This window comes from Vespula vulgaris, chromosome 2 (genome assembly GCF_905475345.1).
Source record: "Vespula vulgaris chromosome 2, iyVesVulg1.1, whole genome shotgun sequence".
Classification (NCBI taxonomy): domain Eukaryota; kingdom Metazoa; phylum Arthropoda; class Insecta; order Hymenoptera; family Vespidae; genus Vespula; species Vespula vulgaris.
In genome coordinates this window covers 11,037,286-11,060,883 of record NC_066587.1, presented here as the reverse complement: position 1 = coordinate 11,060,883, position 23,598 = coordinate 11,037,286, and the positions used below count along the sequence as shown (strand labels likewise).

General features: G+C 34.4%; 1 protein-coding gene across 1 annotated transcript in view; it reads left to right on the top strand.

Annotated features, from left to right (window-relative positions):
• Window positions 1-2,079: 2,079 nt before the first annotated feature.
• The window catches only part of LOC127072668 (muscle-specific protein 300 kDa), a 40,909-nt gene continuing 19,390 nt past the window's right edge, over window positions 2,080-23,598 (top strand). Inside the window, exons 1-20 of the mRNA XM_051013253.1 lie at window positions 2,080-3,536; window positions 8,619-8,680; window positions 9,116-9,211; window positions 9,283-9,366; window positions 9,456-9,548; window positions 10,089-10,112; window positions 10,286-10,464; window positions 10,579-10,981; window positions 11,073-11,219; window positions 11,312-11,852; window positions 12,099-13,788; window positions 13,865-13,973; window positions 14,177-15,221; window positions 15,340-20,883; window positions 20,972-21,260; window positions 21,340-21,859; window positions 21,943-22,394; window positions 22,468-22,663; window positions 22,798-22,872; window positions 23,374-23,526. Of these exons, the coding sequence (XP_050869210.1) occupies window positions 2,834-3,536; window positions 8,619-8,680; window positions 9,116-9,211; window positions 9,283-9,366; window positions 9,456-9,548; window positions 10,089-10,112; window positions 10,286-10,464; window positions 10,579-10,981; window positions 11,073-11,219; window positions 11,312-11,852; window positions 12,099-13,788; window positions 13,865-13,973; window positions 14,177-15,221; window positions 15,340-20,883; window positions 20,972-21,260; window positions 21,340-21,859; window positions 21,943-22,394; window positions 22,468-22,663; window positions 22,798-22,872; window positions 23,374-23,526 (12,405 nt within the window). The 5' untranslated portion in view covers window positions 2,080-2,833. The remainder of the gene's footprint in view (window positions 3,537-8,618; window positions 8,681-9,115; window positions 9,212-9,282; window positions 9,367-9,455; window positions 9,549-10,088; window positions 10,113-10,285; window positions 10,465-10,578; window positions 10,982-11,072; window positions 11,220-11,311; window positions 11,853-12,098; window positions 13,789-13,864; window positions 13,974-14,176; window positions 15,222-15,339; window positions 20,884-20,971; window positions 21,261-21,339; window positions 21,860-21,942; window positions 22,395-22,467; window positions 22,664-22,797; window positions 22,873-23,373; window positions 23,527-23,598) is intronic.

Genomic DNA, 23,598 nt, shown 5'->3' with positions numbered 1-23,598 from the left:
CGTTTGACTGAAAAAATGATTTATGATGTCAAGTCAATCTTATTATTTATTTTATTTTACAGTGATGATAGAAATCAAGGGGTGGTGCAGAACATTTCGAAATAGCTAAGCGTAATGTCACAGCATCCGTCTAGACCGCCAGGAGGTCATGGACCTCCCGGCGCTTCCTCAGGTAGAGCCAGTACGCCAAGTGGACCAAACACACCCACTCCGTCGAACATGTTCAAACCACCGTCGGTATATTCGCCCTCCTCTTCACGAAGACCACCGACACCTGTCCATCATACCCGTCCAATGTCACCACATTCGTACCCTGGTGTGGTCCATTCAATGAGTCCTGTACCGATCGGAATGCCAATTTCACCTGGGATGTCACCAGTTTTTGGTTATCCACCGCATGGTTACATTCAATGTCCAAGACCAAGATGGCCATCGTCTATTGCTCAAGGAAATCAATCTCCCCGACCGTTTATACCAGTACAGGTTAGTATAGATATTAATACCAATACCAATCTCTTGTTATGCGAGACTTATAATTGTCATATTGGCGTTAGTAGTCACGCTATCGTATCATTAGTTCTTCAAATATAGTTAGTCTTATCTTGACATTTAGTATCGATTTACGAGCAACATGCTATCTTGTTCGTTTGTAGGTACGATAGAAAAAATTAATCTTTATTAAGTTTATATTTTATAAACAAACTGCGAGTTGCATATAATAATATATATTTGATTCGAAAAAAAAATTATATGTTTATGTAGAGTCCACTTGGAAGCGATATAACATCACCTGTACCTTGTGGACCACCGGAGTACCTGATAGCGCCTTATAGATCTGGTGATTACGAATATATTGGTGTACCATTAGATCACACACCAGTCGATGAAGAATCCAGTGGTCCTAGTACTGCAGAAATTATCGCCAGTCAAAGCCAAGATTACGTTGATGAGAAACTTGCCGAATATCAGGCTACGATACAACAATTACAGGGTGAGCAAACGATTGCTTCGAACCTGATAATTTAATTCTGATCTTTATTTCAAAGATCTTAACGAAGAAACCTTCTAATTGCTTTTCCCTTCGCACTGGTATCTATGCCAGAACATAATCAAGCGCATACATAACAGCCGTGAACCAATTTCTCACCACTTGTTGCTCAAACGTCATTCCAGATTTCACGTTTCTAAGATGTTCTATTCTATTAATAGAAAATTTTTAAGTCTTTTATTATTTTCCTTATTCTTTTTATACGTAGAAAATATAATAAATTTTGCGTGATTATTTATAAAATATCGCTATGTACTAGATCGTAAAACTTAACTACAGGCATTTGATTCAGAACTCTTTTTGAGAGAACCCGAAACGAAATTCTCATTTCATACGTAAATCGAGTAGTTGGTTACGTGCTTATCGAGTTTTAAAAGTAAAAATATGATTGCAATGCTTATCAATTCAAAGTGAGTAATATTGTAACGAGTAGCATTAAGTACAAAGATAAGAGTAGGATGAAAATAAAAGAAACGAAAAGATTGATCGACTAAGAATCGATATAGGGCAGTCGTTAAGTCGCTCGAACATCATAAGAACTTTTATTACATTTTTCATCTCGCAAAAATAAATTATGATAACTCGCCGGCAAAATAGAAACGCCGTCCTATTCGCGATTAAAACTCTCATTTCTACGAAGTACGGATCGATCGTACTGATTTTTGTGTGTGATAAATTTTACCATGTTCACCATCACAAGAATAGCTGGCTTTAAAAGTCCAATCGATGAGACGTGAAAATAAAAAAAAAAACTTCATTTATGAGGCGTCTAGTTACATAAGAACAATGCGACTGAATCTTGAATTAATCAGAAAGGAAGGAAGAAGGATAGAAGAGAAATAAGGATAGTAATAGAAAGAGAGAAAGAGAGAGAGTAAGATAGAAAGGGTCAGGATAAGAGGATTGATCGAGAAGGTTTCGTATTGAGAACATAGGAGAGGGGAGAAATGCCGGTTCCGTCGACGTCGACGTCGACGCCGACGCCGCTTCGACGCTGTCGTCGTTTACGTTATTACGACGACTGGCTCGTTATCCTCATCTTCGTCGTCGTATTCGTTGTTGTCTCTGTTACCCTCGTTATCCTTGTGCTTAGTCGTCGCACTCGTCGTCGTCGTTGTCGTTGTTGTTGCCTTTGTAGTAGTGACGGAGAGCGCGGGCGGTGGGACTTGCGAACGAGGTGGAAGCTACGTCGCTCGAAGTGCCTCCAGTATCGAACCGACGTTCGTCGTGCGCGGGCACAGTACGTTCCTTTATGTATATACGTACATTCCATAAACTCAGGCACGCACGCGCGACATTTACATACGCGTTACGTGCCGTCTCCAGTACGTAAGCCGAAGTAATACGTGTACGTATAAAATTGAGCCAAACACATATTCAGAGAGGAGAACGAGCCGGGCCGGTACGAACAGACTATCAGCAGCAGTACCAGCAAAAGCAGCAAAAACAGCAGCTGTCCCTGTCGATGCGGACGACTGAACGAGGTGTCGTCGAGAGGGTGCGGTGTCAACGGCGCGTGAAGAATACTTTCTTTTTCTTTCTCTCTCTCTCTCTCTCTCATCTACACAGTGCGTGGGGTGTGGTATCCATTGAACAGGTGTCTACCGATTGTTTTACATCTGCGGAAGGATCAAGAAGAACCGAGACTCTTCGATGAAGAAGACCGGAAGAGCCGGCATTTGTAGAAAACGTCGCTCGGCGATTATAAAGTCGCCTTTCAATGGGATGACAATACAATAAATGAATTGAGCTCGATCCTGGCGAGCATAGATTAAACATAAAAATATGTCACGACGAGGAACTCCACCTAGGGACGAAGGTAGTCCTAGTCGTCAGGATAGTCCTAGGACGCCACGTGGCGGTCGACTTCGAGATAGGGTGAACTTTTTCGAACAAGTATGGACCGGTGGTCAAGGTTCACCAACGAGTACCGACGAACCACCGGACGAAGTCGATTCCTCGCGTGCTCGTGTCTTCCGCTCGTCGTTTGCGAGACCATCGTCAAGAGCCAGCGATTCCTCCTTCGAAGAAAGCTTCGAGAGACTCGTTGAAGAGGGTGATTTAAACGGCGCTAAGGTCGTCAAATTCGAAAAGGTCATCGTTAGAAAAAGTACTAGAGAAATAATATCGTCGACCTCTATAAATGATACTAACATTTCTACGAATGACCCGATCGTATTCACGGAAATGAGCAGGACACCGAGCGAGGAACACGCCCTCGAAGACTCCGCTTATCAGAGTCATAGTCACGGTGCTCAAAGTCACGGTGGTAGTAAGTCCAGCTCGGTAACGTCCTTTACTAAATTTCCATCGGAAGAAAATTTCTTTCCAAGAAGAGGCAGCAATTCTCAACATTTTTCACCGGACGATCGACCACCATCCGTTTGGTATGCGGAATATCGTAGCCAGAGTTTCCAGAATGTCGCTGCTAGGATGGAACACCTACGCAGTAGGAGTCAATATGATGCGCATATCGCTCAGATCAAAGGTATCATTGACTTTTTTCTTTGCTCTCAAGGAGAAAAACCTTTTTTTTCTTCTTCCTACGTCTCCTATGTACTTCATATACATATGGATATAATGTCAAGGATTCGAACGTGAGAGGATTTATGTTCGCGAGTCCTTCTCACAATTTTTCTTCTTTATACAGATCGAATCTTTTTATAACAATATTTTCATTTAATTTACCGAGTTGATCTTGTTTAAACATAGAAACGTTCTATGTATTTTAGTTAAACGTAGAATCTGTCATAAGAATGTGTAAGCATATAGGTATCTCGATTACAAGGTCAACACATGTAGGCATTAGATTTAAGTTTTTATTAATAAGATCTTCCCAATTTTATTACTCATATTTTGCTAATTTGATAAGATCGAAGGCGAGATATTCGCTTAATTTTATTGTTATTTATCACTAAGCTTTCACTCGACGATTACTTCTTTTAAATTTGATAATATTTTTAATCGTTGATTATATTCGTTCAATGCTTATCAGTGCACTCTTATAATGTTTACAATTCTTCTTTATCACGAATTAAGCTATTTTCTTGATAACATTTGATTGTATCGAAAGAATTCGATACTTTCTAGAAAATTTAACTTAATTTTAGCTTGGTAATGTGCATTGAAGATTGGAATAAGCAGAAAACGTAGAAAGAAAATGTTTTCTCAACAGAGAATTAATGAAGCGCGTGACACTGTGTGTTCCCATTGGTTTTTAGGTCGTTACTCATCGATCAATCGTCATTACTGTCTTTTAATTGCAGCGTATAAGAGCATCTATACGCAATAGATCTTAATAGATTGCACGGTGTTATTTAATTATAACTTACGTATGGACATTAACGTTTAATAAATAATCACAATCCCTCGTTGGTTTTATATATCGTGCGAGAGATTAACATATACAATTTTAATTATATAAAGTATAAAATTCTCGAACCTTTTTCAACGAGCTCATAATAGAATAAATTTATCACTATGCTAACGATCGAAAAATTAGGTTTCTCGATGCAAGGACATCAAAAACGTGCAACACATGAAAATAATAATATTTAGAGTGATTTATTCTCTTAAATAATACGAGCATACATCTGACATTTTTCAACAATTCCCGTTATTATCAGGTAATCATCTTACGCAACTAATCTTGCTCAGATTTCATTTGTAACTTTACGTAATTTCTCATTCAAGCATTCTCATCTTTCATTATTTTTATTTGCCAATGTGATAATTTATAAATTTGATGTTCAAAGTAGAATACTTTTTTGCATTTGTTTTGAGTCATTACCTTCGATCAACTCGTTTAATCAAAGGTAACTTGATTAATGATGGTTAAACATTTCGATCTCATTGTTAAATCGTGGTATGCGTACAATAAAGTGTTACGGTAGTAGACGTCATCGTAAAGGCGACGTTCTACGCTATTGTTTACAATTTGCATCGAACTGTGATAGTAAATTTAAGCGACAGACAGACGTATATAAACCTCAATGTGGTAACGCCGCTAATGGTTAACGGTGACGTAAGCGAGCAGCGTCAGTTCAAGGCTATCGCCTTTCCTATCTTCTTGGTCGAATCGTGCTCGCTCTTTCGCTCTCCGATTTCTTTCCCCGAATATGTAATCTGTCTACATGGCAAGGAACAATTATTGCATTCCGTGATCAGAGATCGTCTCCCTTGGTTGATCGTAAGAAGGTCTTTGTAAGAAAACCGGTAAATTAGATGGGAATTACATAGATATGTATTAAAAGAACGTGTGTTTCAACAAAAACATCATTAAATCTAAGCCCTTGTATCTTCCTGTCTGGTTACATCAATTTTACATACATATTGTGTATTTATTTTTAGAAAATGATTCCATAAAGCAGCCTCGGAATAAAGTAGTTCGGTCTCAGGAGAATAATAAGAAATTTTGTTTTATATTTTATTTCTTACAAGCTCGACTATGATCATGGTGAACGCTCTCTATTATCTCTTTGAATAAACGATCACGAATAATATGTATGCCGACGATGGTAAGGCTGACTCTGGCCTAAAAGAAAAAGTCGTTTGTCAGTAGTTGACGGTCCAATTGGGTCGATCGATAAGGTTCTACGAGAGTCCTCTTGTATGTACAATATAGCTGGACAAGCCATTTTCACGGAAAAAACTATAGCGAAAATTAATCGATTACTCGGATAAATTTTTATTTGTATCAAAGTATTATTTCAAATAAAGAAGTATTTTTTGTTTCGTATTGATATTCTTAAAGGATTACCATCGAGGACCAGTCTAACTATTGTAGCGTATTTCCGGCAATTTTGATTTAGTTAGCCGTCATAGCAATTTGAGAACAGAAGTGGTAAAAATTCAATCGACTTTAGTTCACATGCATTTCTTATTCGTATTAATTTATTTCGAATTTTACAGATTTCTGGTTACTATATGTTTAATGATATTGTTTTTAATGGTATTCTTCTATATTGTTTATTCGTATCAATTTACTTCAAATTTTAAAGATTTCTGGTTAGTGTATGCTTAATGATATTGTTTTTAATTGTATTCTTCCATATTCGACGCTTCGATCGTGACCGTTCCATTAATATTCGATTTACACATTTGACTTTACATATCGGTACGAGATCTTAATACTCACATATTCGTAAGTGTCGTTCCACATAAACCGGCTCGTGCATTTGCATGCGCCACAGTTTCTATACTCGTTAGTAAACTTACGTGCGAATCCAACATATAACATGCGATCTTGTGGTTTGTGAAATGTCAATTAACGAGCAATTACCAAATAATTCCGCAGCGATTAGCGATAGAATCAAGGATAATAATTAATGATGAATGATAGGAAAGTTCAAGTAGAACCTTGATTTGTTTTTTACTACTCTTCTTTGATTACTTTATTAAAATGACTAGACTTCTTTTGTTATTATCTACTCAATAGCTAACAATTTTTATTTCGATTAACAATATATTCGATTTATCGATACTTACGAATTAATTCGAAGTCATTGAGAGAGAAAGTAGGTATTCTGCTAAAGAACGTCTTCAGAATTCATTGATAGCTTTTTTCTAGGTCAACCATCTAACTATCAAGATGAGAAATCGTTGGAGCATTGAATATTACGAAGTTAGTACCTGATTCAAAGAAGTCTTAGTGGTTCAAAGTTCATGGTCCAAAGTTTCTATATCGATCCTTATAAGAATCGTTAATCTTTCTTTCACCTATTAAAATCTAGTTCATTTCAATGTAAAATAGTTACGATAACTTTGGATAAAATACGCGTAAATAAAGAAATAAAAGTTCGATTTGTTTGTAAGAAAATGTTAAGGTATTCATGCGACATGTCAAAGTTTAAGACATTTCTCTGTTATATTTCCGATTGATCATAGCCACAGAAATTAGGAATAGGAACGTTTAGGTCGGATAATTTCAACGTACAGCCCTCTCTACACATTCTGCGGCCTCCACGCTTTTTTGGTGCTCGAGTAGTAGCACAAGAGCACGAATATCCTGCCATCCGGTATCGTCACGCGAGCTTAGAATCACGAATATCCTAAAGGATCTAAAATTAAATCGATCGAGAGTTATATGTTGCATTTCTTGCTTAGGAAATAATATGATCTTGAAAAGTGCAATATATGAAAATAACAAGATATCGGTCTTAATAGACTTTTTTTCTTTTTTTATACTTAAATAATACTCACTGTTTTTAATGACATTTAAGCGTAATTTTACATTTTAAGAATAATCACGCTTGAAGCTGCAATCACCAATACGACTAATGAGTATTCATGAACATGATAACGAGACAATAATTATAGAGAGAAATCTATAATGACGTTAAAACCTGCTGATCGTTATAATTAGCACTTTTTACTCACTATATACTTTTTTTATTCACTAATATACTTACTTTATACTTACGACTATGCGTGACTATTAACGATTAAAAATATAAAGGTTACAGACCCATTGTGATTTATTGAATTTTCCCAAGAAACTTATATGTACAATTTCAATGACAATTTACACGAATATTTGTAACTAGATATCAATGACCTGAGTAGTATCGATTAAGAATGAGAACGATTAATAAGAAAGAAATCAATACACCGTAACTTCCGCTTTAAAGATTCCATTACGTATACTAGATTGACGTAACATAGACTAGACGTTGTGAAAATTGACCACCTATTGCGTAACTTTCATCTATAGAGTTTCATGGGAAACTCGTGACATATAATCTGTCTATTGATAGCATTGTCTACCATGTCAATGTACCAATTAATAGCCATTGATTTAATTAACGAAATTTGGCCATTGAATCGAATCAAACATATTTTTCTTTTTTATTAGAGATTAACAGAGATATTGTGTATCTAAACAGTATCATTAATGACTCATGTACATTGATATTCATATTTAAAAATAGCTGAAAAATAAAGATGATATGATATTTGCAAATATGCATATAAGTAGAACAGGTTGCAAAGATTCAGGTGCTTAATTTTTTTTTATACAACATAAAAATCATTACCCTCTTTTATTTAAATGAATTCATCATCGATATGTTTTACAAGTCTTATTATCGATGCTTATATAATACAAAGGTTTTATCGATTCGTAAATTTTGTATATAAACAGAAATGAAATCATCACTTTAGATAGTATTACTATCTTACAATTAATAATAAATTTAAACATTTCTTTTGAAATAGAGCGATAATTAAACTTTTTCAATTTGTATCTTTGACGTTTATTTACAGGCTTTAGTTTATGTGTCTCAAAGAGTTAGGTATTAATTGTACATCTAATTAGTTAGGAATACACGTGTATATTAAGTGAGTTTCATGCACTGACGCGACGACCGATGCGAAGGTGACAAACATGACGGCATATTTAAAAATAAAGCGGTCGTCGTAACTCGCTCCGTCAGTATTATGACGCAATCGCTTTAATGAAAGTTATTTTTTATTGAAGAATATGAAAATAAAAAAAAAAGTAATAATAAAAACCATTCAATGTATTTGTAGAAATCGCAAAATATCGTAATGGAAATTTTACTTGTTTCAGACGAACAAGAACGTGTACAGAAGAAGACTTTTGTTAATTGGATCAATTCTTACCTTTCGAAGGTAAATAATAATATATAAAGATGATTAAACATATCATAAATCGAAAAAGTTATGATATTAAAATAATGTCTATAAAATTTCGTTTCTTCGTTAACTTTTACAACATTGATGATTCAAAAATGGAACTTTGCTAAATTTTGATCCCCTTCAGATCTTGCCACTTTTCTGTTTCCGGATCTTTCAAAACTTAGCCTGTCGGCTCTGATATGCGTGCATGATACACTTAGTATGTGTATGTTGAAAGTAGTGCGCCATAAAATTAAACTAAGTTCGAAGTTCGTCTAAACTGTAGAATAAGTCTGTATAAAAGTACTTTGATAACTGACATTACTCGTTTTAAACTCTTTCCGTTTCATAAATAGAATATCGATTACTGTTTTTTCATGCAATATGATATAATAAATGTATTTTTTTTATTATTAACTTTGTCTATAGCGAATTCCACCCCTTCGTGTAGACGATTTAATTGAGGATTTGAAAGATGGTACTCGTTTACTCGCTTTGTTGGAAGTTTTGTCGGGTGAAAAGTTGGTAAGTATAAATGGATTATGGAATACTCGAAATATTTAGTTATAACTTAATGAATAATATTTCATTCGTAGCCAGTGGAAAAAGGCCGTAATCTAAAAAGGCCTCACTTTCTTAGTAATGCAAATACAGCTTTACAATTTTTACAAAGTAAAAAGGTTGGTATTAGTCTCGTATAATAGTAATTATTTATTTTCAATGATATTTGTGAATCTACTAATAATAATTCTAATTATTTTTGTTTTAGATTAAGTTAGTGAACATAAATTCGTCCGACTTAGTCGATGGACGGCCTCCGGTAGTGTTAGGCTTAATATGGACCATCATTCTATACTTTCAGGTATATTTAATTCTTTTGAAATTTGCGTATATAGTGCAGAATACGCAGAAGCAAATCTCTCTATTTTTGTATGCGATAGCAGCTTAATCATAGAGCTCGAGATACATTATTTTTAATACGATCTGATCAAATATATATATGTGTATATTCTCATATACATACATATATACATACATACATACATATATACGTATATATGTATATATATATATATATATCCATACATACATATGTATGTATGTATATATATATATATACTCATAACGCTACAGCTTCGTTTCCACTTACTCAGTACAAAAGTGGGCTAACTTGTGATCCATTATGAACTAATAAGGTTTCCATTTAAATCTTCTAATTTTCGAAGGTAACAAGTTAAGTCTACACAGTCGCGTATAATTTTTATCGCTTGAAATTTCAATTCACGAGCATACGCCAAACAGTGTCCATTTATAATTTGCACTTAAATAAATTATTAACTTTCACAAAGTGTAAGTCGAATTGATCATCACTATGCTAACTGTATGTATTCCAATAAACAAGCTACGATCAAAGGATCGAAAGAGGGTGAGTAACGAATCGTAAGTTTGGCCGAATAATCACAGTGGATTTACAGAACATTGCACGTGCATGTCCTTGCGCATTTATAATAGTTGCGCACGCTAGAGCATTTTAAATACTATTTTTACTTTTATGAAATAAATCGTCATTTTTTATCGTCGCTTAAATCGATTTTATAGATCGAAGAAAATACAAGGGCTTTGGAATATCTTGGCCAAACTTGGGGTAGTCAGAGTAGTCTTGAAAGTCTTGGAACTCAAGGCTCGGCAGCTAGTGAACGTAAACGTATCAGTAGCGAAAAATGGAAACAAGGTGCACGAAAAACTTTGCTTCAATGGGTCACTAATACTCTTCCCAAGTTAGTATTATTTCAACGTTAGATTTCTTTATATGTTTGTTTTATTTACCGAAATAAATAATGTACATATGTAAAACATATCCAATAATATGAATTTTATTTTCATTTTTATAGAGATATTGGTATACAAGTGCGTGACTTTGGTGAAAGTTGGAGAGATGGCAACGCTTTCTTAGCTATCATCGATGCCATCAAATCAAATCTGGTGAATATAGCAGCTATGAAGGAAGGAACAAACAGAACACGATTGGAAACTGCTTTTGAAATAGCTGAAGTGGAACTTGGTATAGCTCGTCTTCTCGACCCTGAAGATGTTGATGTACCACAGCCGGATGAGAAATCTATAATGACATACGTTGCACAATTTTTACATAATTATCCAGATCCAAAGAGTACGAATCCAGATTCTTTCTCGTCTATAAAACAAGAATACGACGATCTTTTTAATTGGCTTAACGATAGAACAAGATATCTCGAACAACTCGATAGAAATAATTCTTTTCCACCTAATTATTCGGTATGCTGTCATTTTTCTTACTATAATTTTATTTTATATTACAATGCACATGATAAATTCTATGAACGTCTAACGATTGTATGTCTTTTAGGAATACATTTCATTCAATGAAGAAGTGGAAGAAAAAAGATTACTTTACAAAAAGCTGCAAGGTTTAGTTCATACTCCCTCAATAATAAATATCACACGTGATTTTTTGAGATATATACAGAAGTTATGGAAAACATTAGAATTGCTTGTACGTACTCCGAACTTTTTTATTCATATTTTTATTGGTAGACAACAGTTTATTATGAAAATTTTTCATAAAATTTATTTTAATTTTCACAGATGTTACATTGGGTTTGGTTATTAGATTCTACATTACCCGGTGATTTAGGTCTAACGGGTAGATGGCTTGCTCGTGCAGAATGTCTCTTGAATTCGGATGAGGATATACCCGAGGAAATGACCGAAGAAACAGCTAATATTATTTTGGAAAAATTAGAAGATCACAAAAAGTTTTTCTTAGATTTACCAACAATGACTGAAAAGTTCGAACAAGCAAAAAATTCGCCACTCGCGCAACAAGTTTTACGTGAGCAACTTGAAAATATGACAGCACGATTTAGTAGTTTACCATCAAAAGCAGCAAAGCGAAGGATCAAGCTAAAGTTCCTGGAACATAAATGTTGCCTTGTTGCTTTTCTCTATTTAGTAGAAACGAAATTAAAAGGCTGGAACATTAAATATGGTACCGAGGAAAAAGTTCATCAAATATTGGAACAATATAGAAATTTTGTTTCTAGAAATAGAATTTTCCAAGAGTTCCAAAAAGCCTATTTAGATATGCAACAGGTTGTCGATGAATATAAACGTGATGGTGATATAGGTAAGAACGATACATATAAATAAAGATATTTTTAAATATTATTAACATTTTAACGTTACGTATAAATGATATTATTATTTTTACGTATAATACTATTAATATTAATATTTAATATTATTAATATTTATTACTATTAACATTTAATATTACGTAAATGATATTATTATTTAACTTTTTTTTTATATACATTTTAATGTTAAGTATAAATAATATCATTATTAACTATTTTTTATGTATATTATGTAGATAAAGAGGAATGTCTAGAAATAGATCGCTTTATGCGAGAAACCGGTGAAAAGTGGAAGAATGTATCTGTGGATTTAAGATGCGTACAAAGTATGCTTGAAGAAGTGGTTGCTTATTGGCGTCGATGGACTGTAGGATCAGACGAATTTGAAAATTGGTTACTTCGTGCAGAATCTGCCTTAAATTTGCCAGAAGAAGAAAAAATGGAATTCTTTCAAGATATTAGTATCTGGAAGGATAAACATCAACAACTTTCAGATACCGTTAGTTTTCTAATAGCTACTTCCGAAGATTTCGTTGCTCTTCGTCTAAAAGAACGTTATACCGCTCTGACCGACAAATGGGAACACATTTTCCAAGAAGCCAAACAATATATGCACGCTGGTGATCTATTAAGAAATAGGAAGGATTATAGAATAGGAGTTGAAACTTTGCAGAATTGGTTGAGAAATGCAGAGTCTGCTCTTTCGACTACACAGTTGACCTCTACAGAACGTATTAAAGCATACGGAGAGAAACTTCAAACGCTTCATAACGAAGTTGAAGGTATAGAAGATCTTTTCAAGAACATCAGCAGAAAATTCCAAACTCTCATACAAGAGCTATCTCGTGACGAGGTCGATAAAATGATGAATACACTTAAAAAAGAAAAAGAAGCTTTGGTAAGAGTTCGTGCTTTGATACCTATGCAATTGCATTTATATCATCAGCTTCTGGTACAACAAGAATCTTTGGAAGCTGGTAGGAAAGAAATATCTACATGGTTGGACGAAGCTGAGAGATTATTGAACAGTATCGATCTTTCGGGTGGTAGAGACGCGATCTTGGCTCAGTTGGAACGACACAAAACATTTTTCTTACGAACATTGTATTACAAATCAATGCTTGAATCCAAGAACAAGATATTTGCTAGTATAGTTAAATCTGTGGATAATAGTGTTGACACAGATGTCGATACAGGTGAAAATGGTTTAACTTTGAAAGAATTAAATGAACGATTTGCTAGAGTCTGTCAATTGGCACAAATGTGGGAACAACGTCTTCAAGAAGTAATAAGATGCTTGACGAAATTCAAGGAATGTGAACGACAAATTTCTGAGTGGTTATTATCTGCCGAAACACTTCTTAACGATGTTCACATTGACAATCGTTCGTCCGTCGAATATCATAAGAATTTCTTCAGTAAGGTAAATGAAAGATGGATTCAAGATTTAATAAATACTGCTCAAGATCTCAGAAATGTTTTACCAGTTGAACAACAAGCCCCCATTACTGAGACCGTAGAAAATTTACAAAAACGTTGGAAAGAAGTACTTACTTTTGCACCGCTTCATCTTATGAAACTAGAATTTCGATTGGACGAAGCTACGTTGCTTCAATATCTTAAAGAAATTGAGATGGAAATTAATTCGGAACAGCAAGCTCTGATTCAAAATAATGATATCGATAGTATACTTCAACGAAATAAAGAGTTTTTTGTTAATCGTGGTGTTATTCACAACGTTGAGAGATGTTTGCAGACATTAAAAAAGATTAGCAACACCTTCAGCCAACTAAAACCAAATGATAATAGTTTAAATCAAGAGATTGCAAGAACCGAACATTTGTGGACTGAGACTACTAAGAAAATAGATCATCTTAAAGAGCAGCTTTATCAGATTCCTCAACAATGGGCTGCCTACAGAAAAAAGTAAATCGATCAATTGATTTCTATGTTAATTAAATCTTTGTATATCGTTTTATGCTTTATCACATCTTTCTTCCAGATTCGACGAGATGGTGAATTGGATGGACCATGTTGATAGTATTTTGAAAACTATTTTACACGAAGTGAATACTCTGGAAGAATTTGAAAAAGAGAAAGCTGTGTTTCAGGTATTTATAGCATTTTGCTTATTTAATATTTTAATAATAACATATGATCGATATTTGTTCTTGCTGTACGGATAGATCGAAATTATGACGGTAATTAAACTTCAATTCTTATTCTTCACATGCATGAGACAAATATTATTAAAATGTTAGAAGTAATTCTACCTAAAAATAAAATACATATTTTCTTACTTTACATGTTTTAGAAAATATGTAAAGAGGCTGATAATCAACGCGAGGAGATGAAATGGTTAGTTCAGACACTGGATGCACTTATCTCCAATCGTTTAGATCACGAAGCAATTTCAGAGCAGAAGAAATTGGAACAGCTCATCAGCCGATATAAGAATTTGATACCAACGATAGAAATTACAATGACAAAAACAGATATCTATTCTAAAAGCTATACATACAGGAAAGAAGTTCGAGAAGTGTGTACTCTTTTGCGGAAAGTACGAGAACAATCAAAGGAAGAGGTTCCACTTGCACATCCTGAAAGTCTTCCATCTGCTGTAGCTCATCAAGAAACACGTCTTCAACAATTAGAGCAACAAAGAGCCAACATCGTTAGCATGTTGCAACGTGGGAAAGATCTTTTGAAAGATCAACACGCACCTACCTTCATATCTTCCGAAGTCCAACAATTAGAAGTTAACTGGAATGATACATATGGACAAAGCATAGAAACTCTGAAATCTTTAAAGAATACACAGAAATTGTGGACTGCTTATGAAGAACAAAAAACAGAAGTTCTAAAACTTATGAAGCAAGCCGAAGAAGAATTAAATAGAGTTAAATCAAGCGTTTACAGCGACGCTGCACAAATGTCTGCGGATTTGCAGAATAAGCAAGAATTTAGTTCGACTTTAGAAAAATCTGCTAAAGAAATGATGACTAAATTGCGCGACATTCAGTCTAATTTATCGGACGTAACACCGATGGAGAAAAAAGAATTTGTCGAAAAAGAAATTATAGAGACAGAAAAGAAAGTGGAAACTACGTTGAAAGTTCTACACAAGACGGTCGTGCATCTTCAGGAATATAATTCTAAATGGACCAAATTCCAATCAAAATTCGGAGAGTTGCAAAATTGGACTCAACAACGAATTCCGCAATCTTTAGCGGAAATTGAGAATTATACTATTTCTCCTGAGGAACGGCTACATAAAACTGAAAACTTACAGAAGGAAATTCATGAAAAGATCAAAGTTCTGAAAATTCTCAAAGAGGAATCACAAACACTCAAAACAGGTAACGTTTACTTCATTATAATTGTATATATATTTAATTCTAACACGCACATTTTTAACTTTTATTTAAAACTTAAATAGATTATAACAAGTAATACGAAACAATTATTGGTTAACAGATGAGACTGATAATGCGGAATCCAAACGTTTGGATAAGGAACTCGAAAGCCTTCAAAAAGTGGTAACATCGCTTCAAGAAAATAATGAAATACAACGGCAAATAGCTGTACAAAATCTTGCTACATGGAAAGAATATGAATTAGGAATTCAAAAAATAAAACCTTGGATCGAGGAGGCAGAATCCAAAATATCATCGATGGGAAGTAAACCCACAACTTTAGAACAAGCTATCAAAATGTTAGACATTGCGAGAACTTTCGAAAGTGAATGTCAACAACAACTTCCTCAAGTTCAAAACCTTTCGTTAGTTAGTCAACAAATTACAGGGAGAACTGCTGCTCCTGATGAAGTTGATGCTGTTTATAGAAGATGGAACGTAGTTCACGATATGGCTGTACAAATAACGACAAAATTGGATAAATTAGTTTCTTGTTGGAATAATTTTGAGAGTGACGCTAAGGAATTTACTGAATGGTTGCAAAAAAGTGAAAAAGCTTCTCTTGTTGTACCCAATATTCAAACACCAGAAGTCAGTAAACTTGAGCAAGAATTGGCTAATCTGAAAAGCTTTAGTAAATCTATATCCGACCATCAAGCTCAATTGATATCTTTGACTCAAGTATCTGATCATATTAGTCATGGTTTGTCTTTGGAAGGTGCCACTAATTTAAAAAATCGTGTATCAGATTTGAAGTCGCGTGTCAGTAAACTCGCTGAAACAGTACGACATCAAATCAATCTCGTTTCTGATTCTTTATTAGCAAGACAAGAATTCCAAATGAAAATAGCAGATTTTGAGAATTGGATGGCAACATTAAAATCAAACATTGCTGATATTAATGAAGTAAACATCGATAATATTGATACTACATTGCAAGCTATTCACGCTTATCTTCAAGAACATTCGGAGAAGCAGCCAAGTTTCACAGCTATTTACGACGAAGTTAAGCGTCTCTCTACACTGGGATCGAAACAAGAAGCCGCATCTTTAGATGAGATATACGTTTCCTTAGCAGATAAATACAAAGAACTAGAAGATGAATTACATCAGAAGAAAAAGATATTAGAGAAATGGATAGAACTGATGAGCTGGTATAATGAAACTACAGCTCAATTAGAATACTATAAATACGAGGCTGAAGCTCGTAAACCAAGCGTCAATGATTTAAACAGACTTTCTTTAGAACTACAAGATGTACACTCTAAACTGAATACATGGAAGGATCAAGTAGGTGCTATAGACAGCTCTTTGAAAGTGCGTATTCGCGATAAACAAGAGAATCCTCTTACAGCTTCCGCTTTGGTTAGCGATTTGGAAGCTAAAGCAGTCGTTTTAGAAACGGAATTATCAACTAAACGTGAAAAATTGGAAACTCTTGGTGCCAGATGGGATAATTTCAAAAAATTACAAGACAAAATTACAGAAGATATCTTGAAAACTCAAAGTAGTTTACAAGAAATTATTGACAATGTTGATTCTTGCGAACAGTTAGCGCCAGCGGTGGATAAAATTGAACAATTGATAGAAATACATCAAGGGAAAGAATCTGACAAACAATTGCTTCACCGCGAAGCTGACAATCTCATGCAGGAAGATCAAAGAGCCATGACTAACATTCAAGTTGTTCTGTCTTACGTTGATGCCAATTGGGAAAAGGTCAGCGTACTTCTTCAAGAACAAAAGAAGAAGTATGCTGAAATGGACAATGATTGGAAGCAATATCAGGAGGCAGAAGAAAGGCTGCAGAAATTCATGAACGAATCTGCTTTATTATGTCAAAGCGTGAAAGAAGTTCCTGATGACATAACGCAAGCAACAGTAGCTTTGGATAAATATAAAAGAGCATCGGAGATTTTAAAGAAAGGAAAACAATTTTTGGATAAAATGGAATGTAAGGCTCAACAGATTATGAAAGATGCTTCGCTTTTACCCAATTTTAAATCCGATTTAGTAACTTCGAATCTTAACGAAAATCGCAAGAAATATCAAGAAACTTATAGTAACATTATCGACAAACTTCAACTCTATGAAACACAACTTATTATTTGGAAACAAATAGAAGAAGCAAAATATGAATTAACACGATGGCTTACCGACACGAATGAAGCTCTTACGTCTGCTCGTGAATGTTTACTCGATTCCGAGAGTTGTCAAATGCGATTAATAAGATATAGCGAGGAATTGCCAGCTCATTTACAATTTAAACAGGGAATTATCACGAAAATTGAGCAATTAAAGAAATTAAATAAAAATACTGATATACCAACATTAGATGCTTTAAGAAATTTGTTGGATGAACAATTTAACATCGTTAAAGAGGCAGCAGAGAAATTAAAATCATTGACGATGACTTTGAATGAAAAAGAGAGAGACATTAGAAACGAGATCGAAAAATGCAGCGATTTAATATCTAAAATTCGCGAAGAGATTATTAAATGCGACGATTTAACGGGAGAGAATACGAAAATACTTGGTAGAATCAACAAGTGTCAAGAATTAAAAGCTAAGCTCAATGAATGCGATTATACTTTGTCAAAAATCGAAGAAAATCTTACAATAACGACATCGGAATATCCAACGATATCTAAGTCTTCTTTACACAAGGAGCTTCAAGCTTTAATATTACGAAAAGACGGTGTTAGTAGTCATGCTGATAAAGTAAATGCAACGTTAGTAGCATTTTTAACGAAGTTATATCACGAGAAATTTGGAGCTCTTCAACGAATGGTAGCAATTCACAAGGAAAAGGTAGCTTGGTGCGAACCAGAACAAAGTAGCGATCGTTATAATCTCGAAGTGAAGATGGCTTCTCTCAACGACGTCGAAATTGGTATTGCTGACTGCGAAGCAAGAAAAGACGATACTGATAATTCATTGAAACTTCTGGAAACTGTTGAAAGTCCTGAAATCACGAACGTTCTAAGAATCGAGCGTGACAAGGTTGCGGTAGAATTGGAATCTCTAAAAGCAAGTTATAAAAACATCAAATCTGTTTTAGAGCACAACGTTTCTCTATGGCAACGTTATGAAAATCTATCTGAAAGTGTAGTCTCCTGGTTAAAGGAGAATGAAAACAGAATTAGGGCAGAAGCTTCTGTATTACTTAATATAAATGAGATAGAAAATAAAATTAAAGAAATCAAGCAATTACAAACTTCTGTGAAAGATTATCACACTGTTTTGCAAGATGTTATTGATCTTGGTGAGGATATTAACAAAGTTAGCCCTGAATCTCGTGTTAAACAATACGTAGGACATCTTGATAGCCGATACCAATCTATACTCAAATTTTTGTCACAATATTTGGACAGATTACATGAGCTAAAGGAAGGTAGAGATCAGTATACAGCAAGTGTTACAGAATTACAATCTTGGATAGAGAATGCTGAACGTAAATTGAAAACTTTCGATGAGATTAGTGGTCCTAAACCTATGACGTTTTATCAGTCACGATTAAAGGAATTAAAGGCTTTTGCAGAAGAAAGAGAAGCCGGTCAAGCCATTATGAATCATACAGCAGAATTAGGTGAAACTCTTTTCGCAAGAATCACTCCTGATTGCAGAGAGTTTATTAGAACCGAACTCAGAAATTTACGTAATCGCGTAGATGCTTTGACAGATCATGCAAATGTTATCTATAAACGAATTGAAAGTGATATGATGCACCGATCATCCTTCGAAGATAAATATTCGCAAGTGAAGCAATGGGTGATCGATGCAGAATCTAAATTAGACGATAAACAGATGCTCTTACCGAATCTTCAAGAAAAGAAGCTCGCACTTCAATCATATAAAGCTATAGCGCAAGATGTTAATGTTCATAAAAATATTTTACAACAACTTCAAGATCGACTTGGCAAAACTCCAGACGATGAAGCTAGCGAAATGCTGAGCAGTGTCGTTACAGCTTATGAGAAGCTTTCAAGGAACGTAGAAGATCGAATTAGAATCGCTGATAAATATGTTTCGAATCATGAATCTTATCTACAAACCTTTGAGAAGACACGCGATTGGATTAACGCGATAATTAACGAAACTGCACCTCTTATCGAGGACCTTCCTGTTGAACGAGACGTTGCTAAATCCAAAACAACTTTGATTAATAATGTATTACAACAAAAAGCTGAAGGTGATCGTATATTGTCCGATTGTAATCAACAATTGAATATTATTCTCGAACAGACTTCGATTCCTGGCCATGCTGCTTTGATCAAAGGTTTCGAAGAACAGAAAAAGAATTGGGAAGATTTCCTAGCACGTTGCGTAGCAAGCGCTGACAAATTAAATCATCTTTTCAATCAATGGTCTGAATTTGAAAAAGTCGTTGAAGATCTAGAAGCATGGACGAAACAAATGGATAGTCAATTGAAAGATCAAAGTTTAAAAAGTACGGAAGAAGCTAAACGTTTGCATTTGCAAAAGTTGAAGAATTTAGAAGAATGTATAGCACAGAAGGGTTCAGAGTTTAGTTCTGCCATAGAGAAAAGTCAAGGTATCGAAGGAAGTTCAGATTTATCGACAAGAATATCTCGACAGGCTACGAAATATCAATCTCTTAAAAATCAGGTGAAAGAATCAGTATCGCGCTACGAACAATTTGTAAAGGAACATAGTACGTTCAATGAAAGATATAACGAATTGATGAAATGGATCTCTGGAGTTCAAGCAGAATTAAAGAAACACAGTGAAATCGTAGGTAATCTTTCATTGTTGCAAAATAGACAAAAGGCAATTCGAGATCTTAGCGATACTCGAACTAAAGAAAATGCTCGTTTTGAATCTGTTATTGATCTTGGAGAAAAACTTTATTCACATACATCACCCGATGGTCGAGAAATTGTAAGACAACAGTTGAGAGATTTGAGAACGTTATGGAATACATTTTCCGAAGATCTACAATCTGCTACACAAAAGTTGGATCAATGTTTGATGCATTTCGCCGAGTTCACGTTATCTCAGGAACAATTAACAGCTTGGCTTCGAGATGTTGAGAGCGCTATGGAACAACACACGGAATTAAAATCTTCCTTAGAAGAAAAGAGAGCTCAGCTTCAAAATCATAAAATAATGCATCAGGAAATAATGTCGCATCAAACTTTGGTCGAGTCTGCTTGTGACAAAGCGCAACAACTTATCGATCAAACCAAGGATACGTCTTTAAATATTTATTTGCAAACAATCAAGCAACTCTTCCACGATATCGTTGCTAAATCTCAACATCTCTTAGAGAATTTAGAGGATTGCGCTGAGAAACATCATTGCTTTAATCTGCAATGTAAATATTTCTCAGATTGGCTTAGTGGTGAAAGAGAAAAATTGGCTGAATGCAACGATATTACTGGTGAAAAAAGTGAAATTACTCGTCGTCTAACTACACTTTCGTTGTTGAGAGATAATCAAATACAAGGTGCGGAACATTTTGGAAAATTGAAGCAACTTAGTTCAGCTATGATGAAGAGTACAGCAGTGAAAGGACAAGAGCTTATTAATAAAGAGGTATCTAGTCTCGAAAAGAGTCTTTCTCAATATCTGACTGAAATTGGTAAGTATTCTTTCTATCATAAATCAATCTATCAAACTCAAGTATTATTCTAATAAGATCATTGCTTATATCATGGCTTATTTTACAGAATCTGTTGAAGAAAAGCAAAAAGTTGCTTTAAGAAAATGGCAGGATTTCGAAGATCAGTTGGAAGCTCATGCACGATGGTTCTCTTCAATGGAGGCTACCTTCAGAGATCAACAACTTCAACCAACTTTGAGTGACAAAGAAGCTCGACTTCAAGCTTTCAAAGAGAAACGAGACATTATTTTAAAACAAGAACAAGAGATCGATGCATTCGTTGATATATCTCATAATTTATTGCATTCCAGTGGTCTCGAACGTATTAAAATCTTAATCTCTCAGATTAGCTACAGGTAATAGAAAACACGATACCTTTAAAAATATATTATACTTATATGTTTATACTCTTTAATAAGCAAAAATTTATTTCAGATATCAATTACTTCATACATTTAGTAAAGAAGTAATCAATCGTTGTCAAAGTATCGTCGATGATCATCAGACTTACCAAGATAAATTGAAATCTATCGATGCATGGCTTACACCATTAGAACAAAGTTTGGCTACTTTGAAGAGAGAAGATATAGGTGGAAATCTTGAAGCGAAAGCTTTATGCTTACAAACGTTATTAGCGGAAAAAGAACAAGCCGAACATCGTTTATCCGGATTAGCAGCAGCTGGAGAAAGAATCTTACCAGATACATCGGCTCAAGGTCGAGAAATTATTCGACATGAAATAAGATGTGTACGAGAACGATGGGATAGTCTTGCAGAAGGTATTGTTGAACAACAAAAGAAGCAAGATGCTCAATCTTTACAATGGTCTACCTATCAAGAAACTTTGCAACAAACGCTTCTTTGGTTGAATGCTATGGAAAGAGCTATAAAACAAGATCCACCAGTAATGTGGCCCTCTTTACAAGAGATTAGATCGAAGTTATTGAAGAACAAAGTAAGTATTCGTGTATTAATGAAATTCTAATAAGAAGCGAAAAGCTTTATTTAATGAAATCAATATTTTTGATGAAATTTTAGACATTACATCAAGAAATTCTTGCTCATAAACGGATTATAGAAGGAATTTCCGAAAAAGCCAATGCTTTGATTCAAGTTGCACAAGCACCATCAGATATTCAAGATAAAGTAACTTCGGTTTCCGACAGATACGAGAAATTAGTAGATAGATCGCAAAAAGCGATTGCCAGTTTAGAGGAGTTCCTTGATATATTCCAACAATTTCAAGATCTTCAACGTGCATATCAGGATTATCAGAAACAACAGTGGGAACAATTAACCAGTTACAGCGACTATACAGCTAATAAAACTACTCTCCAAAATAGATTGGCCAAGGTTCTCGAAATACAGGATAAGCAGAATGAAGGTGAATTGAAATTAAACGTTTTGGCCGAGCATGTCTCACAAAGTGCGAGCAGTTTATCCCCCAAAGTATATTATGAATGCATGAAAAGAGACGTTGCAAACTTAAGGTAATTAAACTAAATAAACATGAATAAACATTCGTTAAGAAACGTTAATAATCCTTTCTATTTCATTCGTTAGATTTGAAAGTAAGAACTTTGCGAATGCAGTTAGCGATGTGATTCGTTGCATAGAAGAAAGAATACAACAATGGAGCGAATATGAAAATTTATTGGAACAACTCATTATTTGGTTGGCCGATGCAGAAACATCCTTGAAGAATTATTCACTAAAGAACACGATTGAAGAAAAACAGGAGCAATTGGAAAAATATCAAGTAAGCTATCGTTAGAAAATGTATCCTAACTTGCTGCGTTAATTAAAACTTAGGAATCGCGTCAACATTCGTAATTGGACAAATTTCTTTTTATTTTGTTTAATTCAAAATTTGTATGTAATGGAATTTCTTAGGAACTACAAAAGGTTGCAGAATCACGGAATACCGATGTAACTGAATTGGTGGCGCTTGGTGACCACCTGGAACAAGTAAGAGTGAATTCTCTACAAGCAATGCCTTGCAGGCTGCAAAATGTGAATGGTGCAGGCTTCTAAAAAAAATCGTTTTTTATCACTCTTTCTTGCTATCTTTTCCTATTACAGTAAATAATAATTAAAAAAAAAAATCAACGAATAGCTATTTAAAAATATACTTCTTTATGTATATAAAATACATGTGTATTTATATATATATTTTTTTAATTGTCATAATGCTCGAACTAATTCATAATGCATAGTTTGCTCTATTAAATATTGTCCGATATTCGAAGTAATGCTTCCTTGATACTTTTTAGTATAATATGATAAAAATATAACTAACCGCTCGTACATATGATGATGTATCATTTATATAACACATCAACGTTGGTATCAATCGATATTAATTATTCTACTTTTGTAAATATATTTAAGATATGATCATTTCGTTAACTATGATTAATTCTTCTGCAAGAAATTAATTAATTTAAATACTTCATTTGTTTGCTACAGTCGTTAATTGCGAATCTCAGACAAAATGAGGCCGACTTCGATAAAATGAGATATGATTCTTCGGACTTGATCCAGATTAGTGGCGAGACTAGATTTTCTTCTAGCGTTCAACAGATCACTTCTCGATTTCAATCAATACAAGCAACTGCTAAGGTAAACTTTCCAACAAATTTTTTTAAACATACATTTAACTTTTCAATAATGAAATCAAATTAACACAATTTT